The following is a 14,978-nucleotide window of genomic DNA, read 5'->3' as shown; positions in this document are numbered from 1 at the left end:
TCCTTAATTTATTCGCCTTTTCCACTTTTTATGGTATAATTATAGTAACCACTTCCGTAATACTGCGAACAAAAATCTATGAATTTCAATAGTAAGTGACTTTTGTGACAACTGTTGTACTTTAAATTAAACGATTTATTTCCCTTTATTGGTATAATTTTCATGATTTCTTGTTTCGTCAGAATCGTTAATAAGTATAGAGGAAAATAATAATGCGTTCGGCTCTACTATTTATCTTTTATTGCTTGTTTTATATACAAATGAGATGTAACGAGTTAAATCGATCGCTGGTACCGGGTTTGTGTTGACAAGTACAGTTAAAGTGTACTACACCCCTGTGGTATATTTGTGACTATTTTTGCATTTTTCTCAAAAAATTATAACACACTGGTAACAAAAGTTATGTATATTATTGGGGCAAGGAATCCGATTACTACACTGAAATTTCAGTGACTCAAGACAAGCGGTTCAGTATAATATGATAGGAAATAAGGTACATCCTAGCGGTACCTTATTTCTTATCATAAATACCAAACCGCTTGTCTTGGGTCACTGAAATTCCAATGTAGTAATTGGATTCCTTGCCCCTATAATATACATAACTTTTGTTACCACGTGTGTTATTAGTTTTTGAGAAAAATGCAAAAATAGACACAAATTTATCAAGGGGTGTAGTACCCCCTTAAGCCTACTGTAACATTTAAATAAAAAATACAGGAGTTAAGCAGGATGATTTATCTTGTTTCACGTTTTCATGACACGTAAGAAGCCTGACATGTCTATGTAAATTGTGGGACTAAAATACAATCCGAAAACAAATTCAATCTGAACGGCTAACTTGAACGTTGAAGTCTATAATAGAGTGCTTTACAAGATCTCCGACTCATTATCTGACACGATCACCCATATCATTTTGACAAGATTCTGTTAAGTCCCCCTCTGACAAGACAAACCAAACTATTGAAATTAATTGATTAATTGATTAATTATTTATTGTTTTGGTCATCTTTTGACAATACAAGCTACTCAAATTTGACAAGAACCTATTCAATTTGTTTAATGATAAGCCAATTGAATGAGCCTCTTGTCATTTTGATGAGAATATCCGATTTATTTTGAAGAGGCATCTGTTTATAGTTTCCGTCGTTTAATTTGACAAGTTTCTATTCAAAATTGAATGCATAGTGCGCAATGCCAAATCCACAGGCATCTGTACCCTAATTCTTTTAAGCGTCAAGTTAACGCATTGTTTTGATAAGATTCCACAATATTACACAATTTGTTTAACCAGGCATGGTGTGTAGTCTTGTATTCCTTTATACATAACTCTTCAATAAAACTCACCAAACTATTACTTTCAATACATTAGCACCCGTGATAAATAGAGAAGTTATGCCCCAAAAAAGCAAGTCTAGTCATACTGTTAAGCCAAGCATGTAGCTTGATATGTGCGCTCAAGTTCACGCAATTATTATATACACAAAAACACCTACACCAAACATACAATTTGAATAAAATATGTTACTTCCGTCTTTCGTAACAATACATAATCAGCAGACTGCCAGACATGCAGTCTTTTGATATAAGTAGCAGAGAATTAGACAACAGAAAAAACAGGGCTGCTTTTAATTCAATACCTGTAATTATTGCATAAAATTTAAGACAAATTAGGAGCTAATGAAAAACAGATAAGAACGTTAGAGTCTCCGTGAAGAGTAATACAGAGTGACGATACAAATGATGGCAAGGTTAGCATGGATCGTGCTTGTTATGGCTGTGTTACCATGTAGTCAATCACAAACAGGTAAGTCGATGCTTTTCAGGTGAATAATTTTAAAGTACAGAACAAAAGCGCGTGATGTGATATTACTTGCATTTTTAACTGACGTAAACCAATGGATTTGTTCTGGATAGTATTGAATTTATTTTGCTACCACAATGTACCAGCTAGTGATAAAAGTTATGCAATATGTCATTTTAATACTCATATTAGGATATATATATAATATTAAGAAACACATGTACATGATTGTAATTTCACGCAGGCATTCACACCCACAACAAAATCAGGTTTGAGAAGAATATACCAAATATATGTGTATAAGAGTATTTATATATAAGTTATGTATTATGTATCCAATCAATAACTTATTTTATGTATTGCCTTGATCAATAATGTTTTTGTTGTTGTAAAATGAACTTGTTTATACCAGTCTGATGATTGTTGCCATTCTATACGAATGTCTAGCATGAAACTGGCAGTTACTGATAAAAACATGTAACATTTAATTTTTTTCTGTACAACTAAATTATGCATTAGATGATATTATATAATATGTTACTACCTATTTGTTTTGGTTTTATTATCATTATCCAGTTGTAGATATCCATAGTTTTAGCTTCGCCGAAACGAATATAACTTTTGTAACACAACAGCCTACAACATTTAACATTATTCTTGAGCTGCAAACGGATCAATCAGTTACAAGAAGTTTGGAGTTTCTGTTCTATTTTCGGGATAGTAATGGTACGAAACTGGTGGAGTTATTCGAAACAAAACAAGAGACATTTCCTTCGGGATCGCCAATAACTGTGTTCAAAGTTACAGAGGATGATGCATTGACTGTAACTTTGCCAGCAACTACGACGTGTTCCAGTGATGTGCAATATTCATTTTGCGTGAATATCACAGTACTTGAGACAGGAGGGACCAAACTACGTTGTTTAGATCAACCAAGTTTCAATGTTGTCTGCGGAAGACCCAGCTTAGGTTTGTATGATGTTATTTGTAATTTTACAAACTTAAATTAAAATTTTACTATTTTACTGTGTATGGCAGTTATTGCTGTCGCGGTGACAGTGTATTCAAAGGTGTCAAGGGCTGAATTCTCACTCGAAACAATGTCAAATAATTCACTGAAATAAACACCCGCATATCCCATCCCGCATACAAAAATGATTATATTTGAGACAGATATAACACATAATATTCATTTGCTATTTATAAGTAAGTTTTGATGACTAAAACCATTAATTAAGGTAACATCAAGCATCATTTAATCACATCCCAACAAACATTAATAACATAATATGTTTTGCGTCAAAGCGTTATTAATGATTTTAATAAAGTTCAAGTTCATGCAGACGTTTTATATGAAAAGTTTGACTGTAAACCTTTCTGTGCTAAATATTTTGGCAAGATGATTTTATCAATATTTACATAACATGTTAAAATGACAAAATCAGGTTTGAGAAGAATATACCAAATATAGGTGTATAAGAGTATTTATATATAAGTTATGTATTATGTATCCAATCAATAACTTATTTTATGTATTGCCTTGATCAATAATGTTTTTGTTGTTGTAAAATGAACTTGTTTATACCAGTCTGATGATTGTTGCCATTCTATACGAATGTCTAGCATGAAACTGGCAGTTACTGATAAAAACATGTAACATTTAATTTTTTTTCTGTACAACTAAATTATGCATTAGATGATATTATATAATATGTTACTACCTATTTGTTTTGGTTTTATTATCATTATCCAGTTGTAGATATCCATAGTTTTAGCTTCGCCGAAGCGAATATAACGTTTGTAACACAACAGCCTACAACATTTAACATTATTCTTGCGCTGCAAACGGATCAATCAGTTACAAGAAGTTTGGAGTTTCTGTTCTATTTTCGGGATAGTAATGGTACGAAACTGGTGGAGTTATTCGAAACAAAACAAGAGACATTTCCTTCGGGATCGCCAATAACTGTGTTCAGAGTTACAGAGGATGATGCATTGACTGTAACTTTGCCAGCAACTACGACGTGTTCCAGTGATGTGCAATATTCATTTTGCGTGAATGTCACAGTACTTGAGACAGGAGGGACCAAACTACGTTGTTTAGATCAACCAAGTTTCAATGTTGTTTGCGGAAGACCCAGCTTAGGTTTGTATGATGTTATTTGTAATTTTACAAACTTAAATTAAAATTTTACTATTTTACTGTGTATGGCAGTTATTGCTATCGCGGTGACAGTGTATTCAAAGGTGTCAAGGGCTGAATTCTCACTCGAAACAATGTCAAATAATTCACTGAAATAAACACCCGCATATCCCATCCCGCATACAAAAATGATTATATTTGAGACAGATATAACACATAATATTCATTTGCTATTTATAAGTAAGTTTTGATGACTAAAACCATTAATTAAGGTAACATCAAGCATCATTTAATCACATCCCAACAAACATTAATAACATAATATGTTTTGCGTCAAAGCGTTATTAATGATTTTTAATAAAGTTCAAGTTCATGCAGACGTTTTATATGAAAAGTTTGACTGTAAACCTTTCTGTGCTAAATATTTTGGCAAGATGATTTTATCAATATTTACATAACATGTTAAAATGTCTAATAGGAAGTTTAATAAAATATTTTTAAACGTCATTACGATTTATACCCCTTATATAATTCGACGTCTAAACGTTTTCTGTAAAACATTTTGTGCTTGTTGCGCTATCATTGTTTTGGAATTTGTATACAAAGTATGGCTATTGTGATGTGCCCTGAGTAATTTAATTTAATTTAATTATTTAACTTTGTTTACAATCTGAAAGTATGTCATGAGATGGGAAACCCCCTTGTACGTGCAAGATAATGGTGTGGAAAGTCATTTTGGAATCCCCCCAAATTATTGTAAACAAAGTCAGAGCTTTGTTTGGAACTTGGAAATCCCCAGTTCATTATTGCACCATCAGGAAAACCCCCCAGGAAGTGATGTAATGTGAAAGGTGAATGTGTATAATTAATCTTGGGAAATCTCAAGATTGCAGCAATGTTATGAAAATGTGATTGAAGTGATGGTTTATTAATAGATGATTTTTTGTTGTTTCTCATGCCCCAAACAGAGCTTTTATTCTCCTCTTGCAACAAAATGGCACATTAAAACATGGGAAATGATATTACAAATACATTACAAATATACATTACCGAAATTTAAAATCAATTAATGAGATAACAATACGACGTAAAACTTGGCTGGTATAACTCATCGCCGAAAAGATGATGGTTTTTTTGCATGAGTACTGATATAAACAGCTGGAGGCTTTTGCTGGGACTTTACAGAATGTCATGGGAGATTGTAAACTCCACATGGGTGTGATGGTCTTCGTGCTTAAAAAAAAAAGTACATTTTAACCAGTTTATATAGCCGATAATTGAGCTATTTTAATACAGCAACGAAGGAGATTGCGAGCACACGAAAGTGCTCTTCCTCATCAAATGATAAAAGTTCTTCTGTCGAATTGCTGGAGTTTGCTGGGTTTATGAAGGCCACGCATCTGTCAAAAACAACAACAACAGCGGAGCTGTGTTAAAGAAACCTGTTCCCTGGAAAAAGAGTGATTGGTGAAGGAAACACCATTATTGGAGAAAGCAGCGCAAGGAGATATATTTGTGGAGATAGCAGCGCAAAGGAGATTGGAGGAAGCATCATCATTTTCGTATGAGGATTTTTTTACGCATGGATTTGTAAAAGCAAGTGTACAATGGACTTTGCTGATTTTTCGCAAGACAAGTGAATAAGGATATATTACATCAGTCGTCCGGAACATTGCAAGAACTCTAGAATCACCAACATTTCAAATTGGAATTTAAAATCATCCCGTTTACTGGATACAATGTGCTTGTGGAGAGCCGAAACATTGCGTAACCTTATTACTTTATTTGCTGAATAATGAACTTGTTATAAACAAACTGACCCACCCCAACCCTCCAATATTGACTCGAAATCCTATTGAGCACCGTACACAACTGTAACTCGCTGCTACTGAAGCTCTCTATCTGGAATAAAGCAAACAATCATAGTTAGAATATGTACATATCAACGTAGATAGTCATTCATAACGGAATACACCTTACATAGGTACACTTCCCATGCATCTTGTTATACCAGTAAATGATCATGCCCAGTGCCTATGCTCAAGGCAATTTTTTCCAGAGAAGACCTGGGAATGCTTCCCCAAAGCCCCTCGTGGACATTCTTTAAGGCATGTTACCATGCTATATACATGTATCTTGCTTTGATAAGTACATCTACAGACACAAGGCTTAATTGCATATAACGAACACATCATGGACTACACTTAATGTGTGTCACAAAGTCATATATATATTGCTTTGGCACGTATATATACAAATTTCAAGCTCAAGGCATGCATAACATTAGTCCATCATGGGTCGACATTCTTGATGGCATTTTACAATGCCAAATACACCAAGCTTGCTTAGCCAAGTACATCTGCAGGCTCAAGGCTTAAATTGCATATCATTAGCCCATCATGGACTACATTTAAGGCATGTCAGAAAGCCATATATCTTGCTTTGCCAAGTACAACTTTCAGGCGCATGGCTTGCATATCATTAGCCCATCATGGACATTCTTAACGACATGTTATAATGCCATATACACGTATTTTGCTTAGCCAAGTACATCTACAGGCTCACGGCTTAAAATTGCATATTATCCCATCATGGGCAACATTTAAGGCATGTCACAAAGCCATATATCTTGCTTTGCCAGGTACAACTTTCAGGCGCATGGCTTGCATATCATTAGCCCATCATGGACATTCTTGATGGCATGTTACAATGCCATATACACGTATCTTGCTAATTGCCAAGTACATATACAGGCTCAAGGCATAATTGCATATAATTAGCCCATCATGGACTATATTTAAGGCATTTCACAAAGCCATATCTTGCTTTGTCAAGTACATCTACAGGCTCAAGGCATAATTGCATATAATTAGCCCATCCTGGACTACATTTAAGGCATTTCACAAAGCCATATCTTGCTTTGCCAAGTACAAATGCTCACGGCTATTAAAGCATAACCTGTAAAAAGGAACAGTATGATTTAAGGCAGTCACAATTCCATAACATTACTTTACCCAGTATGTAGACACAAGGGTTGCATATAACTCGTCCATACTGAACATTATTCCTCCAGAAATATTACTAAGAAGTATTATATTCCCTGAGTATAGCTCAGCTTTTAAAAAAGGCCAACCACCCAAATCCATGGCTCCATCTTTACCTGAACTCCTCCAACCCACACAGATTTGATTAACCACTGCCTCAAAACTGCCGGCAAGATAGCTGCCTCCAAGAGAAAATATATGGGAGGGTGGGAGGGAAAATTACAAACTGCTTCTTGTCAGCACAAACTTGTCCAAGGTGTTGATACTCCAACAGCATTCACAAACGTGATTCTATTTCCAAGCAGCCTGCCCAATGAAGATGCCACATGTGTACATGTGGCACTTTAAAATTTTCCGCCAGGCAATATGCAATTTAGCTCATCACCTGATGAAGACTGCTGAGAATCAATAATAGCTCCCTCTAGAGATGAAACCCCATCCAACCAGAAAGTCTGAAAATAATCCTTGAGGGCTCTCTTTAACTCTATGTAGGCAAATATGCATGTGCCTAAATATAATTAAAGACTTAGATTTGTTAGCTTAAAATCAAACAGTGTATTTGTGTTGTGCATTCGTGTGAGTTCGGGTAAAATGTGGTGTGTTTTTTCTCGTAACAAAATTGGGGGCTCGTCCGGGAAATACACTGTAAAAAAAGTTGACATTAATTTACTGAGTTTTAAAAGTGAAAGTACAGTATGGCAGAGTTCTTAGCAGAAGAGGTTCTTGAACTTATAGATTGGGAGAAGTTTGATAAGTTGAAGAAACCTGATTTATTAGCATTTGCAAAATACTATGAATCGGATGTAAAGCAAGCCAACAGAAAACAAGTAATCAAAAATGCCTTAATTAATGTTTTGGTTGATGAAGAGTATTTTGAAGAATCCATTTTGGACAAGAGAAAAGAGGTCAAAACTGAAATCGGGGATGCTGTAAAGTTGAAAGAACTAGAAGTTCAGGTGGAAATGGAAAAAATGAAAATGCAATTGCAATTGCAGTTGGACATGCAAAAGCTAGATATGCAAAATAAAGAAAAACAAGAAAGATTAGATATGGAGAAACAAAAACTAGAAATGGAAGAAAAAGCACGCCAAGAAAGGATGGCGCTTGAACACCAAAAATTAGAAATGGAAGCACATTTGAAAGAAAAAGTAATTGAGTTTGAACAAGAGAAGTTAGCAAAACTAGGTGACAAATACTCATCAAGTTTCTCCTCAAAGTCAAAGTCAGGCTTTGATGTTACAAAGTACGTAAAGCTTGTGCCTAAATTCAAAGAAAAAGAAGTTGACGAGTACTTTGAACATTTTGAAAAAGTAGCTACAAATTTGAAATGGCCTAAAGAGCATTGGACCCTACTTTTGCAAAGTAGCTTTGTGGGGAAGGCCAGGGAGACTTACTCAGCTCTACCAATAGAGAAGTGTAATAATTATGAAGAAGTCAAACAGGCAGTACTTAAGGCCTATGAGTTGGTGCCTGAAGCATACAGACAAAAGTTCAAAGATTCAAGAAAGCAAGCAGATCAAACCCATGTAGAATTTGCTAGAGTAAAAGAACAAATGTTTGACAGGTGGCATGGTTTAAAAGAAGTCAAAGATGATTTCGGCCAACTTAAGCAATTGGTTCTTATAGAAGAGTTCAAGAAATGTGTCCACGTTGACATTAAAACCCATTTGGATGAAAGCGCTAGCAAAATTAAGACGCTTAATGAGGCGGCGACAATGGCTGACGACTATGGCTTGACGCACAAGTTGAATTCAAGTAAATTTAGTCATAACAGAAGTTATTCAAGCAGGTTCAGCCATAACCAACCTAGAGCAAATCAGGGTGGTACACAAGAAGGGAGATCTCAGTCTAATTCACAGCATAGTGCTGGAGGTAGAGGGACCTCAGGAAGTTCAAGTAACAAATCAAGATTCGGGACTGAATTTAAATCCAAAGTGACTTGTACTCACTGTAAGAGACCAGGGCATACAATGAACCAGTGTTATTTCTTAAAAGGCAGACAAGACTCACAAAAACAGCAGCAAACTACTAGTAATACTGTAGGTTGTGCAGTGTTATTTGGATCAAAGAAACAAGTCAGTGAAATCAAGAAACAAGAATTCCCACAAAAGGGAGGTGACACAGACAAGGTGTGTGGGGAATTTGAACCATTTGTGTTAGAGGGAGTAGTATCACTAGGTGATAATGGTAGTCCAAAGCCCATTAAGATCGTGCGAGACACACGCTGTACACGTTCTGTGATTCTGGAAGGAACTTTGCCCTTTAATGAGGATATTTCAGCAGGTAATGCTTTGATCCAGGGTATTGGGATGGAAATACTTAATGTACCTCTCCACAAAATTAACTTGAAATCTGACTTCGTTTCTGGTCCTGTAACCATAGGAGTTAGGAATGAATTGCTAGTCAAGGGAGTGTCCATGTTGCTAGGAAATGATTTGGCAGGGGGGGGGGGAAGGTTTTTCCTGACCCAATAGTCACAGATAAGCCCTGTTTACAGGATGATAGTAGTGAGGAAAAGGAGTTATTTCCCGCATGTGCAGTTACACGGGCAATGAGTAAGAAGGCCTCATTAGAAACAATTGAGGACAACCAAATTGATGACTTAGGCTACAATTTGGAAGACAATGTGTGTCAAAGTTGAATGAGAAAGAAGATAAACTTCCAGGGGGGCCGGCCAAGATTGGCTTAAGTTTGACGTCGTCATTGGTTTTACACGTAAACACAAAAATGTCTCAAATTATTCCAAAACTGTACGTATGTTATTAAGCACTATTTTATTAGTCTAAATCCGTTGAGGTTCGCCAGTGAACCTCATTGCAAGTACTGTTTTTTGAATGTTTTGTATGAATAACGCACGGTATGTTTATGATATATACCTAAAATTTTCCCCCATTGTGTATCACGGTTAGCGTGGTGTAATGGTAAACGTTGTCGCCTGCGGTGCATAGGGTCCCGAGATCGAGTCCCGCTCACTCCCGGCTATATTTTTTTTTCTTCACATTCATTTTGAATCCCAAAATATTTATTTTTATGTGAAAATTTATACATTCACTGAGGAATATATTTTGTGCATTTTTTTTTTCTGTAACAGGGCCAATAGAGCTAAAAACACAACTCGGCACGGGGCGTCCAATGTCCAGGCAGTGTTGCCGTCATATTGTCTGTTTTGTTTACGATACTGGCTGTTGCCACAGTGAATAACGTAGTCCACCATCGTCTGATAAACTTCCTTCTCCAGGGGATAAAAAGACCCCTCAAAATGACACAGCCTCTGAGCATGAACAAATTGGGGAAAACATGAAATACCCATTAAGTCATGACAAGCTGATTCAAAATGACCCAGAACTCAAAGAGATCAATCAAAGGGCATTGACCCTAGAAGAAGCAGAACAAAGTTCTGTCTGTTTTTACAAACAAGATGATGTGCTAATGAGAAAATGGCGCCCTCTTGATGTACCTGCCGATGAAGAGTGGAAGGTAGTGCACCAAATTGTGGTACCAAAAGTATACCACACTGAAGTAATTAACATAGCACATGATAGTCCCATGGCAGGGCATTTTGGTGTTAAGAAAACTCATGAAAGAATTCTGAGACATTTCTGGTGGCCCACTCTCAAAAAAGATGTTTCTGAATATTGCAAAACATGTCACATATGCCAAGTAGTAGGGAAGCCAAATCAGAAAATACCTCCTGCTCCATTGAAGCCAATTCCAGCCTTTGATGAACCATTTAGTAGGGTTATTATTGAATGTGTAGGCCCCCTACCAAAGACTAAGTCAGGTAATCAATACCTTCTGACAATTATGTGCGCGTCAATACGCGTTAAAGCAGTGATAATAGTGAAAGCTATAACCAAGTTCTTCAAATTTGTGGGGCACCCCAAGTCCATACAGTCAGGCCAAGGATCAAACTTTACTTCTGGAGTATTTCAGCAGGTCATGTATCAATTAGGTATAGAACAGTATACCTCAAGTGCTTACCATCCAGAATCACAAGGTGCACTAGAAAGGTTCCACCAAACATTGAAAAACATGATCAGGACATACTGTTTGGAATTTCAGAGGAACTGGGATGAGGGAGTACACTGGTTGTTGTTTGCTGCCAGGGAAGCTGTTCAGGAAACCTTAGGATTTAGTCCTTTTGAGTTAGTGTTTGGACACACAGTGCGCCGGCCCTTAAAGTTGTTGAAAGAAAAATGGCTCAATGAGAAATTAGATATCAATTTGTTGGATTATGTCTCCAATTTTAAGCATAGGCTTAACAGAGTAACTGATATTGCCAAAGAAAACTTGAAACAGGGTCAGACCATACACATACACCACAACACCACAGAGGCACAAAAAAAATTTAATAAAACAGTAATTGATTAATAAAATTCACAAAATATTGCACATAAATTGGACCAGCCAAATTATAAGGGCAAATTAGATACATCAAGATAAAATGCTGTCATTAAATCACAGTTAAAACACACCAGCTGAATATGAACATGATGAGATGCACTAATATCAAGTGAGTGAGATAGGGTATTGAGCTTTTCCCATATCTTTTTGTTTTAGTTTTGGCCCCTGATACTTATTACACTGTCCAAGGGTCATATTGTGGGTCCTCATATTGTGTGGAAACGATTCTGAGTACCTATCAAATTCGACACATTTTTAAGCAAACTGGGAACAAAGATGTAATGTTCTATTTAAAGTTGGGAGTTCCATCTGATCAAGTGAATCTGTGTAGGATGAGTAATTAGCACCAAGGATAATGCGGCAAGCCCTCTTTTGGTTGCGCTCTAAAGCTCTCTAATTAGTGTGCCTGGTAGTTGGTGATATTACAATGCCAGACAGGGGCTGTATTTACATGTTGGGCGAACATAACCAATATAATTAGAGACTAGGTCACCAGTTGGAACACCAAAGGGTTTGAGACGCGAGAGCATGCTGAAACTTCAACTGCTTTTTGATACCATATCTAACCTGAGAATTCCAGCCAAGATTGAACTGAACAGTCAGCCCCAAAGAGCTTAGATTGAGACACCACCTCAAGCTTAATCCAAGCTATTTGAAGGCAAGGAGGGTTATATGGTTCCCTCATGAAGCAAACCTGCATTACCTTGCACTTTAATACTCGACTTGAGCTTGAGATTATGGCATTTTGCCCAAGCATCCAAGTCCTCAACATGAGATCCAATCTGGCTGACACTGCTGGCAGGACAAAACTCTTCAAGGGTGAGATCATCAACATACTTAAAGCTTTTAGTCAGAGACTCCCCAGAAGCATTGTTGATCACACCAAGAAATTTGATGGGCCGAGCTTAGTGCCCTGTGGGACACCACATGGGAGAGTCCTGCTCTGTCAGAATGGTACTGCACCCGTTGACGACGAGCTGTGAGGAAGTTTATAATCCTTGACAGTAACTCGCTTCTGACACCAAGCTCGTGGAGTGTCTGCATAGCTAAAGTATGGTCGATGCAATCAAATGCCTTGGAGAAGTCCGTCATAACTAGGATTCCTACAGTATATCCTTTGTCAGTACCTTTGAAAAAGCATCAAGAATTTCAATTAGACAATGAGAAGTAGACGACCCCTTGATGCTACAATATTGGTTGTGGCCAATTGCACAAGAAATATCATTAAGCATCAGGGGATATTTTAGGAGAAAAAAAGTAACTGCACGTTGGCAAATTGTAAGTCTCGATGATCAACCATCTGTGACGAGCATGCGGGGAGGGGTGGAGGAAGGTTTAGTGACTCATTTTTGACTTAAGTTACCTGATTCGACACTTGACACTCTTGAACTATATAGCAATACTAAATCTGCAAACAAAAGTGAAAATTGTGATGTGCCCTCAGTAATTTGATTATCTTTGTTTACAAAGTTACATGAGTGAGACATTTTAGGGATTCCCCTTTCTTGCATCAACTTGATCAAAAACAAATTGAATCATTTCTAATTTGGAATATTTGGAAATCCCCTGAGGTTGTAAAAGAAAAGTGATGCAATGGAATTCCCCTAAGGAAGTGATGTAATGAGAAAGGTTAATGTTATAATTAAGGCTTGGGAATTTCCAAGTTCTCATCATTTGTATTAATACTTGGGATTTCCCAGGGCCTGGTATATAAGAAAAGGTAAACATATTTCTACACAGTTGATAGTGTTGATCTGGGCTATGCTTACAGTCCAATTCCTTCAAAGAAAGGAAATTGCAAACGAATACGTTAAAGAACGTACTTCTTCCAAGAAAGGAAATATATTCTTCTGTCGACTTGCTGAAGTCTGGTATTTTGATTCAACGCAACTGTCAAGATAAGTGGGGACAACTGCATCGCAGTCCTGCTTCCTGAATATATTGTGTGAAAGGTGGAAATAGCACCAAGTTTGGAGAAAGCAGCGCAAGGAGTTAAATATTGGAGAACTGCGCAAGGAGTTTAGCATAGGAGAACGGCGCAGGGAGTTTAGTATAGGAGAACTGCGTAACAAAATAGCTCTGAATACAATTTGAATTATACAAAAATAGCAACTTAGCCGAGGGTCTAACATATTGATTTTAGAGGGGAAATTACGAGGGTCAAACGCTTTTCTCACTTGTAGGGGTTAGGACTAGTTTTACTCGCAAGTTATGTTGTGAGCTCAAACGAGTGGGGTCCAAGGATATCCGCCTTATATCCCCTGCTGCAGTCCAGGTCAAAGCCCCTTGCTGGGGTAGGGAGTAGAGTCTCAAGCTCACGAGTTTTTTAAAGGCATTTTTCAAAACATCCATAATAAGTTTTCATGATTAACTTAAAAAGAGTTTTCTTAAAGTCATTTAATAACGCCTTCGAGATTTCCAAGCTGATCATATTTATACGATATTTACTTACCTTAATTCATTGTGTTAAATTATTTTAGTTTATGACCACTGAAACAGTAAGAACGTTCTTCTGTTGAGGTGTTTATTACTGACAACATAATCTCCACTATTTTGTTTCCAAACCATGCACGCTTAGTCACATCGCAAAAGAATACGTGGATTTGTGCACAAAAGATCTATATCCTGAAAAGAAACCACAGGTAACCTACTTTTAGCCTTGGTTCAAGGCATTACGCTGTTTTTCTTTCTCGCTCACTATTTCTTTAAAATTTGTTTAGTTTATTCACCATGGTCTAAATGGCTCTACTGCTTAAGTATTGGTTTACCATGTCAAACCATATAGTCGGGATTGGGAACAATACATTTAGTCGAGAACCTGGAATTGGAGTATAGTTGCAAATTGTTTGTTGTTCTTGCTTTTCTTGATTATTTTGATTATCTTAATAATCGTTTTCATGACCATAACATGACATTTAGATGTTAGTGACCATAACCCGACATTTAGATGTTATTTTAATAATGCTATAAACGCGATTTGGTTTTGTTCAAAACTTTTTAAAACAAGCTTTGACCACAACCAAAACACGTTTATAGTATTATGTTAATAACGTTTTGAAAAACATTTTGTCCTACACTGAAAACATTAACTAGTCAGGCAGCTGCGGAGTAGTCAAGCCGGCTTGACTAGCTTCAGGTCAGTCAAACCCGTAATTCTTTAGGTTAGTCCAGCCGGCTTGTCTAGCTTTAATTTAGTCAACCCGGCTTGACTAGCTCTAGGTTAGTCAAGACGACGGCTTTCGTAACTCTCATTTCACAATTGCGCAACCGCTTTGAACATGCATGTTCATTGTTCAACACATAGAACATTGCTTTGAAATCTATGCCCTATGTACGTAGTTGTCTAATGGTTAGATAATAATCGGAATGGAAACTACCTAATCCATTTTTATAAAAAGCAATCATTATAGTGTACTTATTAAAGTAATGTGTAATTCTTGCACCAATATAAACTTATTGGCATGATTACAGCTGTGTAATGTTGCCTGTTTTTCTTCAAAAAAGAAATTGTGCAAGTGAAAAGCGCCCTCTTTGGCAATGAAAAAATACCGTTGTGACATGATGCTTATATCAACGTCAAGAGAGT

At 36.7% G+C, this 14,978-nt stretch overlaps 1 protein-coding gene across 1 annotated transcript in view; it reads left to right on the top strand.

Annotated features, from left to right (window-relative positions):
• Positions 1 to 1,596: 1,596 nt before the first annotated feature.
• The window catches only part of LOC140144028 (fibroblast growth factor receptor 1-like), a 50,393-nt gene continuing 37,011 nt past the window's right edge, over positions 1,597 to 14,978 (top strand). Inside the window, exons 1-3 of the mRNA XM_072165856.1 lie at positions 1,597 to 1,804; positions 2,378 to 2,770; positions 3,555 to 3,947. Coding sequence (XP_072021957.1) covers positions 1,738 to 1,804; positions 2,378 to 2,770; positions 3,555 to 3,947 — 853 coding nt within the window. The 5' untranslated portion in view covers positions 1,597 to 1,737. The remainder of the gene's footprint in view (positions 1,805 to 2,377; positions 2,771 to 3,554; positions 3,948 to 14,978) is intronic.

The sequence above is a fragment of the Amphiura filiformis genome, unplaced genomic scaffold, assembly GCF_039555335.1.
Source record: "Amphiura filiformis unplaced genomic scaffold, Afil_fr2py scaffold_37, whole genome shotgun sequence".
Lineage (NCBI taxonomy): Eukaryota > Metazoa > Echinodermata > Ophiuroidea > Amphilepidida > Amphiuridae > Amphiura > Amphiura filiformis.
Note: the sequence above shows the minus strand (reverse complement) of the source record. Positions and strands in the feature narration are given on the sequence as shown.